At 52.1% G+C, this 13,102-nt stretch overlaps 1 protein-coding gene across 1 annotated transcript in view; it reads right to left on the minus strand.

Annotated features, from left to right (window-relative positions):
• Positions 1–680: 680 nt before the first annotated feature.
• The window catches only part of CIB4 (calcium and integrin binding family member 4), a 49,751-nt gene continuing 37,329 nt past the window's right edge, over positions 681–13,102 (minus strand). Inside the window, exons 5-7 of the mRNA XM_045979705.1 lie at positions 3,195–3,304; positions 2,241–2,329; positions 681–805 (exon numbers count right to left, since the gene is read on the minus strand). Coding sequence (XP_045835661.1) covers positions 775–805; positions 2,241–2,329; positions 3,195–3,304 — 230 coding nt within the window. The 3' untranslated portion in view covers positions 681–774. The remainder of the gene's footprint in view (positions 806–2,240; positions 2,330–3,194; positions 3,305–13,102) is intronic.

Below are 13,102 nucleotides of genomic sequence, written 5' to 3' on the forward strand. Positions count from 1 at the left end.
CGCAGTGAAATAGCCCCTCCCCTGGGATCCAGTGTTTGGACACCTCCCCGGAGGACGATGTAAACCAGAAAAACTGTGTGCCCACCAGAGGGGCATCTGTCAGCTCTCAGAGACCCTATAAGGGGCTTCTCCTGTGACCTAGACTCCTTGACCACCTGGGTCCCCAAGGGTCCCTGTGGTGGCCAAATTCATTCCAGGATTTGGCTGAAGAGCAAAGCAAGTAACCCCCAACTGCTGGTCCACATGTTGCATCCTGGGCCCTGGGGGTGCGAAGTGGGTCCTAGATATCTTCTCCCATGACAAGGACCGGGAAGCCAGGCACCAGCTGGAATGACCACTGCCCAACATGACTCCGTACAGTTGGCAGGAGAGACGCTGTCAGGTAGCTCCAGGGGAAGAAGGGAATGTTGTGGATTTTCTGCGTAAACTTCATCCCATTTGGCCTTGTCCCTGTTGTGAGGCGGTGGTTGGGATTTGGACCCTGTCCTCAAAAAGTCTGGTCATCCCAGCTAGCTTGGTGTCATTGGCAAACTTAAGCCCTGGAATGAGCAGTGCGTAATAAAAATTATCTCTATGTGATCCTGTATTCAAAAAATGAACTGGTGGAGCAAGGGAAAGGTTTTGTTTTGCTTTATTGAATAAACAATGGTCTAGAAGTGAGGGAAGGATGGGGACCAAGTCATGCTTCTGACCAGATTTCCCCAGTGCCTGGAGGGGGCTGAATTCCAAGTTCCAGTGGTCCTCCTTGAGGCCGCCAGATCAGGTATGGCCACATCAAAGTCCCCAGAAGTGAATCCGAAAGGAGCTGAGAGAAAGCATCCCATGAGCCACCCTGAGCATCTAAAGTGCCCTCCAATTTCCAGGTTCATAGTGGTCCTGGTGGCACCCTCTCGTCCCTCTCTCTGGCATGGCCAGTTTGCAGCTATTGCAAACCGTCCCAAAGCCTTCTGCTCCTTTTAGCATCACCAGAAAGCAAAGGGTGTCAGAACCTCGTGGTGCCAAAAACTAATGGAAAGACACGGGAGAGATGCAAAGAAAAAGACAAGGAGGACAGGATTCTGGCCTCTGTTATGTGCTGGGCTATCCCGGAAGAAGAGGAATTACCCTTAGTTGGGTGGTTCTAAGTGTGGACTGTCTGTCAGAGGGTATGCTCACACAAGGATCCCCCAGTGGCCAGGACGGCCTGGAGAGCCCTCTCCTCCCGCCACGAGGTTAGAAGAGGGGTGAACACCTGACCCAATCTGGAGTCAGAGCTGAGAGATACTACTAGGAGTGACCAACATCTGCCGGGAAGCCATAACTGGCCTCCTGTCTGACAAAGGAGAGATTTCCAGTCTGCAGGTTGAGCTAAGTGCAGAGGAGCTGAGGAGAGAGGCAGAAACTCTGGGTACGGAGAAGAGAGAAAATACACCGTCTTCCGTTCCTGACCAGGTACTCTCTGAGGGCTAGCACTTTGTTCTTTTTCTGATTGGTTGGTTAAACCATTATGGCGGCCATGCTTTGCTATCAAATTCAACGAGACTATGAGACCAAGGGCAGAAGAGGGCCCAGGAGTAGCAGACACCGGCAAACAGAGGTCCACTGCACCCAAGAAGGGCCTTCTAACAAGGGTGTTGGATCATGAATGGGCTGCCTCTTGGGGGTGGGGTGTGGTGGTGTGCTTTCCCCATAACTGGAAGGATCCAAACAAGACCATTAAACATGGCCGGGGCAATATGGAGATGGCCAGTCATCTCTAGGGTGTCTGTACGAAGACAGAAGACCATTTAATGCCCCTTCTGCACAAAACAAGGTTTGGAAATACTCTGTGACCAGCATCTTCACACACCCATGCAAATCCCTGACTCCCGGGAACCTCTGGAGTTGTGGGGGCAGGGGAGCAAAGGCCACCTGCCCGTCAGTCCTGGAGCCCCCTGGGCCTAGGGGAAGATGCCTGTGTGCCAGCTCTAGGTGGCCAGCATCTGAAGTCAGGGCCACCCACATCATTTGCAGAGCCTGGAATGTACTCTTGCCTTTGCTGGTTAAGCCCCACTCCCTCTTTCTAAAGGTTAGAAATTTCGGTTACCTAATTTCTCCAAAGCTCCAGGTTTGCTGATTCTGAAAGCATCAGCAAAGTACCCTGGAGACTCATGACCTCCTTAGGAAGACTGGGGGGGCTTTATTGGCTCTTCCTGCCACCACAACCCCCCAACTGTGGTGGGCACTTCCTGTCCCCCCACCCCCAATCCAGAACACCTTACTTCATGAAGTCTGGAGACTTGGCCATCGCATGTTCAAACTCCGAGAAAGAGAGCATGTTGTCGTTGTCCAGATCTGACTCACTCAGGACCTGGCCAGGGGTGCAGAAAAAGCCAGAGAGCAGAGAGGAGTCCGGTATGAGAAAATGACATGGGGACCCAGGCAGAGGGGAGAACGTCTCATGCCAAGTGTTACTATAGGCCAGGCTCTCGCTAGGTGCTTCCCTAGCATGTGAGTTCCCCAACCTCCTTGGGGTGGGGTAAGGCAGATGTTCTCCCCACCCCCCTTGCTACTCCTCACCCCAGACAAAGACATGGAGATGCAGAGATAAGGTCATGTGCCCTGAGGTCTGGAGCCTCGTGGGCTGGTCTCCTCATGGGAAGAGTGTCCTTCATGCTCCAGCACAAACTAGGCAGTGAAAATGGGTGCGGAGGTGAAAGGGGCGACACCCCCCCACACCTGTATCCAATCACAGGCAGGGACTCATACTGCAAGGAGCCCAGTCAGGTCGAGGAGGCAGCGACAACCTCCCACAGTGTTATCTTTGCTTCAAGTTTCAATCCGGACCCTGAGCACTTGAAGATTCCCATGGTCTTAGGACAAACAGATTCAGGAGCCTGCCTTCATGTCCTGTCACACTTTGGACTGTCACTCTAGGACATCTGCGATAACATGGGAAAGGGGACATGGGGATGGGTCCCTCTGAGGCTAAGCCGCTGTTGGGCCACCTGCGCGCAGTGACCACCGTGTGGGTGGGAGGGGCCCTTGGAGCAGACAGCTTGGACACCTGTTCTTGGAGACCCTGGAAGGATGGACCTTGGAGGAAAGAGAGAAACTTGGGGGATAGTTGCCTCCAGCCATGTGCCCATCCGTCGGGGCACCCCACCCTGCCTGCCATCGGGGGGCTTTGGGGGATGGCCAGGCCCAACCCAGTCCGTGTGGCTCCAGACACACACACGGCTCACGAGGTCAGCCAGCATGTCCTCGGACACGTCGTCACTGTTGAGCAGTCGGAGGACAATCCTCTGCAGGTCCTCCTCGTCAATGAAGCCATTCTCATTAAAGTCTGTGAAGAGGAGGCCGAGTGTGAGAGGAAGGGGGGCTTCCTCAGGCCAGGGAGCCATGGCCCCACAGAACCCCCACCCCCGTCCCAGGTGGGCCTGGAGCCCACCTGTTTTCAGTCACCGAATCTTCACAATTGACCTTTTATGAGTCTCACTTTGCCAAAAGGACACTGAGGCCCGGAGGTGTGAGATGTTGGCCCACACTGCCAGTAAGCGGAAGGCAGGATTCAGACCCAGCTAGGCTGGTCCCCAAATCTGCGTCACCCACCGCGCTAGGGAAATCTCCACCTCAGACCACATAAGCCACTAGGCGGTTTGGTGGCCGGGAGCAGGGGCCACGGAGGAGCAGACGGACGCCTGGACCTGAGCACGGATCCCAGCTCCTGGCCCTGCGCAGGGTGACCTGAGCACCTCCCCCACTCGCGCCGAGGACAGTGCCCGGTGTCCACTCCAGCGGGCGCCCTGACCCTTGTCAGACCTTGAAGCGTCCTCCTTTTTGAGTTAAAAAATATGGTCATTCCTATGAAACTGCTAGAACACTGTATGTCAACAACAACAAAATATGGGCATTACACAAGCCCCCTGCACACTGGACCCCACTCCCTGCCGCCAGGTGTGTTTAACCCAGTTCCCTACAGAGGAGCCTTGGAAGGGTGTCCCTGGGCCTGTCGGTGCCTGCGGCAAGTCTTCTCTACTGGCCTTGAGTGCTTCTACCCCCAGCAGAATACAGCCCCCTGCCCGGGGTGCCCTTCTCCTTTTCCTCCAAGCCCTGGGATGCTCTGACTTCACCCTGTGCTCACTCTCCCTTGCCTCCCTGTGACGTCTCCCTGACACCCTCAGGCCCAGGATGGTTCTCTCCTCGCGCTCCAGCAGCTTCTAACATGGGACCTGTCCTCCTGGCATGAGCATTGCTCTCTTTGGCACCAGGGCCTAGGGCTGCCTTATTTCCCTGTAACTGCTTCTTGCCACCGCCTCGCCATTTGCCCTCAACAGACATGTGGGTGCCTGCTGGGTGCCCTTCCTTGAGCCAGACCTCAGGGCACAGATGGACCAGGCTGGTTCCAGTCTGCATGGAGCTCCCAGTCTGGAGGTGCAGGGGCAGACCGCTGGGCACCTGAGTAGCTTGGCTCCAGGGAGAAAGGAACAGGCCTCCCAAGGGCTCCACGGGTTTCCAGATGGGCAAGTTCATGTCTGATTGGGGTTGGGGGTGTGAAAGAGGAAGACTTCTTGGAGGAAGAGGCGTCAGAGAAGGATTAAAGGGTTTGTGCCTCCGGAGATGGAAACCGGAGAAGGTGCCAGGGTCACTAGGGATAGTGGTGGAGAAGGAACAGCACGAGAGTGATCAGTCTGGGGTGTGGGGAACAGTGGTTTGGAGGTGTGGGAGAGTGAGACTGAGGTTAAGTGCGGAAGGTGGGCTGAACTACATAGAGCCATGGATGCTGAGGGAGGCTCTCTGGGAGAATGCCCCTGCTGCCTCTGGGAATCCCAGCACGGCCCCTACCTCTTCTAGAATCCCCAGCGCAGCCCCTGCCTCTTCTAGAACCCCTAGCACAGCCTCTGCCTCTTCTAGAACCCCCAGCGCAGCCCCTGCCTCTTCTAGAACCCCCAGTGCAGCCCCTGCCTCTTCTAGAACCCCCAGCATGGCCCCTGTCTCTTCTAGAACCCCCAGCGTGGCCCCTGCCTCTTCTAGAACCCCCAGTGCAGCCCCTGCCTCTTCTAGAACCCCCAGCACAGCCCCTACCTCTTCTAGAACCCCCAGTGCAGCCCCTGCCTATTCTAGAAACCCCAGCATGGCCCCTGTCTCTTCTAGAACCCCCAGTGTGGCCCCTGCCTCTTCTAGAACCCCCAGTGCAGCCCCTGCCTATTCTAGAAACCCTAGCATGGCCCCTGCCTCTTCTAGAACCCCCAGTGCAGCCCCTGCCTCTTCTAGAACCCCCAGCATGGCCCCTGCCTCTTCTAGAACCCCCAGTGCAGCCCCTGCTTCTTCTAGAACCCCCCGCGTGGCCCCTGCCTCTTCTAGAACCCCCAGTGCAGCCCCTGTCTCTTCTAGAACCCCCATCATGGCCCCTACCTCTTCTAGAATCCCCAGCGCAGCCCCTGCCTCTTCTAGAACCCCCAGCGCAGCCCCTGCCTCTTCTAGAATCCCCAGCACAGTCCCTGCCTCTTCTAGAACCCCCAGCACAGCCCCTACCTCTTCTAGAATCCCCAGCATGGCCCCTACCTCTTCTAGAACCCCCAGTGTGGCCCCTGCCTCTTCTAGAACCCCCAGTGCAGCCCCTGCCTCTTCTAGAACCCCCAGCACAGCCCCTACCTCTTCTAGAACCCCCAGCGCAGCCCCTGCCTCTTCTAGAACCCCCAGCGCAGCCCCTGCCTATTCTAGAAACCCCAGCATGGCCCCTGTCTCTTCTAGAACCCCCAGTGTGGCCCCTGCCTCTTCTAGAACCCCCAGTGCAGCCCCTGCCTATTCTAGAAACCCTAGCATGGCCCCTGCCTCTTCTAGAACCCCCAGTGCAGCACCCACACCACTCATTAGCCATGCAGTAAGTAAGGGCAGTAAGCTTAGGCAGGTGCAACGCCCCCATGACAAACAGATATGCCTGGCAATGATCTAAGTGCTTTCTCTTCTACTGCACTTAGTCCTCATAACACGGATGAATACAGTGAGGCGTGCCGAGATTGAATAACCATACCCACTTTCTCAGTCTCAGTTCAGCTTCTTGCCTTTAAATATCTGTGTCCAGCCTGGGCTTCTCCTGAACTCCAGGAGCATATCCATCCACAGGCCTTCTCGTCCTCTCCACTTGGAGGTCTGATAGGTCCCTCAAGTTCAAGTGGTCGAAACCCAAACTCTTGATGTGCCCCCCACTTCCCTGGCACCAAACGTGTTGCACTCAGCTGTGCCCTTCTTGGCAAATGGGAAATGGCCAATAAGCTTGGAATCATCCTTGACCATGTCCTTGCCTTGATCCCCATGGCTAAGATGTCAGCAGAGTCTCCCAGCTCCCCCTCAAGAGACCCAGCCTGATGACCTCCACATGATCCTGCCTCAGGGCCTTTGCACTTCCCCTCCCTGAACACCCACCCAGAGATCCTGGAGGTCTTCATTTAAATGCCAGCTTCTCACCAGAACCTGCCTAAAATTGTACTTTCTATCCCATTCCCTGCTTTATTTTTCTCCTAGAGCCCCATACTACCTGACACACTGTATGTTTTACCCATTACCTCCTTTATTTCTCTCCGCTAGAAGATAAATTCCTCAAGAGCAGAAAGTTTAGTGTTTTGGGTCACTATTGCATCCCCAGCTCCTAGAACAGTGCCTGGAACAGAGTAAGTGCTCACTGAATATTTGTTGAGCCAGTGAACACGTGAACTATCCAAAGTCACACGTTGATAAATGATGGAGACAGTGGTAAACCCAGGTAGTCCAGCTCTGTGGGCAGTCTGTGCTCTGAATCACTCATAACTGCTCTTATTATAATGAAGCACCCAATTTTCAGCTGGGTTTATGACCATCTAAAATGAACACTACAATACATTTCCCAGCCTCCCTTGCTGCTCGATGTGACCCCATATTTGAGATCTCGCCAAGAGGCACCAGCAAACTTCCGGAAATGTCTTTAAAGAGAAGACTATACCTTCTTCGTGACCTTGAGGCCACCCTGGGAATAGAGGATAAGGTGACACCAAGGAGAAACCTACATCCCAGCCATTGCAGAACCACTGTGGACTACTGTCCCTGGGATTCTACACGTTAGAGAAATAACACGTCGCTGCCAGAGATCTTGGAAGCTATCTTGTGTAAACCACTGGGAGTCCCCTGCCATTTGCCACCAAATTTAACCCTAACTAATGCATGATCTGAGCCTCTGTTTTCTCATCCATAAAATAGATAACAGCGCCTCCAGAGTGTTGTTGTGAAAATTAAATAAGGAAAGGCAGGGAAGTCGTCTGGCACGGGGCTTGGAACATAGAAGATGCTCGCTACAGAAGACGTTCATTAGGTAGAGTAGAAGCTCAATTCTGTGTCACTCGATATTAAATACTGAAAATGCCAACCCTGGAAACTGTGTAATCTCTCACTTTAAAGAATGGAACCCAGAGCTATGCTGGCCCTGGAATGGAGGAGCAGGTGTGCTGAGGTCACTGAATCCTGCAGGGGTAGAGCCCAGACCTTTGTCTCTGTTCCCCCGGACGGGATATGGAGGCGGAAAGTCTAACTCAGCACCCCAGTCCTTAAGCAGGTGGCTCTCCCCTGACCAACTGTTTATCAGTCCCAGGACTTGGAGGCTAAGGCCCGAGACGTTCCTCCAAGACTCTCCCTGCACAGCTTTGCTGTCTCACATTGTGGGTGAGGGCTGGGAGCAGGTGGAGGGGCAGAGGGACCAGCACCTGGACTAGAGGGAGGGGGTGGCCGCAGTGAAATTGCGCTGCTGGTAAGAAGTTCCGCAGCCTCTCCCCGAGACCCCGCAGTGTCCCCAGGCTGGTCCTGCTGGCCCAGCTCCCATATGCGGAGACTGCAGCAAAGTGACATGGCTTTGGTCCCAGGCCATCTGAAGACAGAATAATTTGCTGGAGTAGAATGCAGTCCTGGACAGTTCCCCACCTTTGGGGGTGCAAGGGCACAGCCGACTGGGAAAGGGGTGGGGGCTGGGAGCTCTGGGCGTCTGGCCAGCCCCTGCAGCCTTAGCAGTCTCAGACCTGCAGCCTCGGGCCGTTCTGAGAATGGGGGAGGGCTTACCTCTTGCTGTTTCCCCGACAACAGGAAGGTTAGAGAAAGCTTGGAGAATCGGGGCTCCAGAACACTCTTGCCATCATCATCCCAACCTCCCTGTCATGTGACTCCTTGTAATTTATGAAGTCCTTTTACAGAAATCAGCCCATGTTGGCTGAGTGATGAAGGGCATGCTTCCAACCGTCATTGCTAGGAGAACGGAGTCTGCCTCCCATGACTTTCCCAGCCCTCAGTCATGGGTTGAGTCTTGGGACGGTGTGGCAAGCTCTCCCCAGGGGCGCTCTGGCCCCTGCCTGAAGATCATTCACATCTGGTGACAGCCGGGCTGATGGGAGCAGGAAGGCAGGGCCTGGGGTGTTGGTTGGTCTCTGACAGGTGCAAGTCCCTCCTGAGACGGTTGTGGGGTGAATCCGCTGGAGGCCAGGAACATCCCTCAAAGCAGAGACTGGAACCTAGCAGGTACATCCCCAGTGCTGGATTCTTGACAGATAACCATCCCCTCCCGCCTAGCCTTCCTACTAACAGCAGTGCAATTCCTGTCCAGGGTGACATCGTGTTCAGCTTAAAACACCCAGCTTTCCAGTCTCCCTTGCAGCTATCTGTGGCCACATGACATAGTTCTGGACAAAGCAGTCCAAAGCTGCTGGGTGGGGCATCCAAGAAAGCTTGTTAACAGATGAAGTTGAAGAGTCAATTTCATCGGTGTCTTCAAACGTTCATTTGGTTCCTATCCCTCCTCCCGTCCTTTTTTCTTCCTGCCTGGAATGAAGATGAGAAGCCTATAGGCACAGAAACCATCTTGTGATGATAAGGACCACAGTCCCATACTATAGGTGGCAGATTAGGGGGCTTGAAGGAACCAGACTGTCGCCTACATCTCCCTGGCTCTGTAGAGCCTAATTCTAGGCTTTTTTTCTCTCTTTTTTAAAACATGGGCACTTCCATACGACTGAATGCAAGCCAAACCGGTACAGTAGCTCCGAAACTCCGCTGCACTTGAGAATTCCCCAAGGAGCTTTGAAAAAGCCCACCAGCCGGGGCCCACCCAGCACCCCTACATCAGACCTGCACAGTGGGGGCCCAAGCAGCCGTGGATCTTGGGTCCCCAGATGACTGCAGTGTGCAGTCCCGTTTGAGGACCAGTGAGTTAGAGCAATGTCTCTCAAATGTTAGGATGTGGAGGACCCAGCTGGGGGTCTTGTTAACGTGCGGACCCTGATGTGGCCTGTGTGCGGGGCGGGGGTGGGGCCTGGAGATTCCGAATTCCTGACTGGCTTCCTGGCAATGTCGCTGTTGGTGCATGGACCACGCGCGGAGGACCAAGACATTGGAACATCTAGGTAAGTCTCTGGACTTTGCCGAAAAAGGATCACCAGGGCCATCACCATTTTCTTTTCCTTCCTCTTCCTCCTCTTCTGCCCTCACGTCTACCGTTACCACGTCAATGTACTGAGCAGCTCCCACACGCCAAGCGCCGCGCTCAGAGAGTCACGCATCCCGTCCCTAATCCTGCTGACAGCTCTGTGAGGCAACAAATCTTCTGAACCCAAAGAGAATTCAGATTTGTCTGGGTGTATCTGAGGAAGCCTTGGAGTTTATGAGTCCCCGGGCGTCTATTTGCACAGCTGATTTGCATGAAGGCTTTGTGCTTTATGTTTGGGGGCTGGAGCTCAAGGAGGAAGGAAATCTGTCAAGGGGGCCTGCAGAGAGGGGCTTGAGAAGGACGCAAGGACAGCGTGGGGGACAGGGGGTATCTGGTCCCTTATCGGACCTCAGGCGCTCAGTCTGACCTCTTGGGAGTGAGGACATTCTCCCCATGTCTCAGCCGAACATAGTTTGGCTCCTGTGCCTTGAAGCTTGAAGAGAACCTGCTGTTCTTGTAGCTTCCCTGAAGGTTGGGGTGTTTTTGTTTGTTTAGCTAGGGAAACCATGGAAAGACAGCTGAGGCAGACATCTTTGGGAACATCTGCTCAGCCCACACTTTACCATCTCTGAGAAGTGTCCCCACCCCCAGCAGTGGGCCTCTGGAGCTGTGTCTGTTCCGTGACTCTGCATCTTTTGGGCCGTGGGTGGTTGGACAGGCTGTTGACCCAGCCAGGGCATAGCAAGATCATGGGTTTGGTTGAGCTATCAGCCTCTCCTGAGAAAATGGGGGGCCAGGGTGTTCCTCTTTGGCCCATGGGCACAGAAGAAGGAAAGTCTGCAGGAAGAGCAAATGCAGAGAGAGAAGCAGAGAGGAGAGACCCGGCAGACATAGAGAGAAAAGCAGACAGCAGCTGCCTCACTTCCTGATCACTTGTCCCTGCATCCTTGGGAGGCTGCTTCGGTTTCCCCATGGTTCCATGCTGCTTGCGAAGGACAAACTTTAGAGCCCTCCTCCCCCCAGATCTGCCCCTCTTGGTGCTTATGCATATATAATCTCCATGTCCCTTTGTGTGGAAGGGAACTGTGACTTAGATCTCACCAGCAGAATTTGACAACAGTGATGGGACACTACTTCTGTGATTACAGTGTTATGAGACTCTATCTTACCAGCATACATGCCCAAGAGACTATCTCTCTGGCTGTCTTTGAAGAAGCAAGTGGCCGTGTCAGGGGAGGCCCATGTGGCAAGGAGCATAGGTCAGCCTCTGGAAACCGAGGGCAGCCTCCAGCAGATAGCCAGCAGGAAGCCAGGGCTCTAAGCTCCACAGACACAAAGAAATGCACTTGTCAACAACCAGAGTGAGCCAGTAAGTGGATTTCTCCCCAGTTTCATGCAGCCCAGACACATTGACTGCAGCCCTGTGATATCCTAGGAGAGGACACAAATAAGCTATGCCAGACTCCCAGACCACGGAAACTGTGAGATTATAAACATGTTGTCTACATCCACTAGATTTGTGGTAGTTTATTACACAGCAATGGAAAATGAATATATTGCTATTCTTCATCTGTTGCCTTTTACACAGGTAAGTCCCTGTTACTGGCCACCTGAAGACTCTTGGCTGAGATGAGATCCCCGAGCCTGGGCCAGCACTCTGCTTTGGGAAAAGCTGCCCTTTCAGAAGGGTACTGACAGGAGGCAGAAGGGGCTGGGGACAAAATAGTAAGTGCTCTGTGGCGCAAGTCCTGACAGAGAAGGGCTAGAGGGCTAGACCTCCCTGGGGATCCCCAGAAGTACTTGGGGTAAGGAAGGAGTAAGTAATGAACAGGTGAGGACCACGAAGCCAATTAAATTTGGGTATGTGATTTCATTTGTACTTAACTCTTCTCAAAGTTCTTTATAAATGTGTGTCTTCTATCAAACGTAGGACATGTGAGGCCGTTACGTCTTCAAATATCTCTTCTTCCCCATTAATTCTTTTCCTTCCATTCTTCAGACTAGATTATTTATACTGAACTATCTTCAGGTTTCTGACTCTTTCCTCTGTCATCTCAATTCTCCTGTTAAGCCCATCCAATGAATTTTTATTTTAGATCTTTTATTTTTCACTTTCATATTTTCCATTTGATTCTTTCTTATAGTTTCTGTTTCTCTGTGGAGAATTCCTACTGTTTCTTTCATTATGAATTTCTTTTACTTCACTGGCCAAGGGTTAGTAGCTGTTTTAAGAGACTCGTCAGCTAATTCCAATATCTGGGTCATGTCTGAATCAGGCTCCATTCTTGAGACCATATCGGTTTTATTTTTTAATTGTCTATTGAATAATTTCAGATTGTAGTTCAGACATTTCTGGTTTTCTAAAATTTTTGTATATTGAATAATTTTGGATTGTATCTTAGACGTTATAAATGATTTATTGTAAAAACTCTGGATTCTGTTATGTTCCTCCAAAGAGTGCTGATTTTTTTTTTTTAATTCTATCAGGCAATTGACAGGACTTAAAGTGCAAACCCTGTCACAGAGGTAACTTGTTAAAATGCAGTGGACACTCAAATCTCAGTTCTTTTATCTTTACCTGAGCTGCTTTGAGTCTGCCCTTGTATATATGGTTTAGAGCTCAGAAAGAGATCTGGGCATAGTTCATCCACAGATGTTGGGATCCCTTGTCTGGCTTTCTTTCATGGTGTCTCCCTTCTTTTCACTTTTCAGGGGAAAATTGCCCCAAACTCTCTGATTTTTCAAGTCAGAGAGAGTTCACGGTTTCTATTAGTCCTGTGTGATGTCCCTCACTGAAAGCCACCTTTAGGCTAAAAAAGTTTGTAAAAAGGGGATGGGACCATTCAGTACCATTTCTTTCTTCTGAGTCTCAACTCTCTGCTTCTGGGACCGTTAGTGCCATCAGGTTGTTGATAAATATATATCATATATATAAACCATGTATGGTATATGTGATTTTATTTATTTACAGGAGAGAGAGAGAATGAACAGAGGAGGGGCAGAGGAAGAGGGAGAAGCAGATACCGCACTGAGAAGGGAACCCAACCCAGGAATCAATCCCAGGACCCTGGGATCATGATCAAAGCCAAAGGAAGAAACTTAACTGACAGAGCCACCCAGGGGCCCAAATATACACATATATTTGAGTTTGTAGTTGCTCTCTGTGGAAATGACAGTATGATAGAAGCTTACTCAGCTATTACTAGATACTAAGCTTGAGGACATAGGGCTTACAGAAATACCATTAAGTCCTTTTAACAGATGAGAAAACTGACCCCTCACAGGTCCATCAGGCTTAAAACTCCCCCATTCCATATTATCCAAGTCCATTTGGGCAAGGCAAGAATAAGACGGTGTTCACTGTGTGGAGACAGGGAGGACCTGGCTGGAAGGGAAAGCATATGAAATGCCAAACTATGCAAGCCTGAATGTACAAGTCCTTTGGGGACAAAGAGTTGTCACAATGAGCTTAAAGCCTTGTACATGGTCTGTTTGAAGGCTTCCCAAGATTTCTTTGTTTCCTTCCCTTTAATTTCTTTTGAGAACTCCAGGCATCTCAGCTAAGGGGACATGAGCCCCCTGAAGAGCCAGAACTTTTGCAGCATCTTACGGCTACCCCAGGCAAAACCAGAGACGAAAAACTGTCATAAGACCTCAGAGATGATCTCTCTCAAACACCTCATTTTAAAGATGATGAAACTGAGG

This window comes from Meles meles, chromosome 15, assembly GCF_922984935.1.
Source record: "Meles meles chromosome 15, mMelMel3.1 paternal haplotype, whole genome shotgun sequence".
NCBI lineage: Eukaryota > Metazoa > Chordata > Mammalia > Carnivora > Mustelidae > Meles > Meles meles.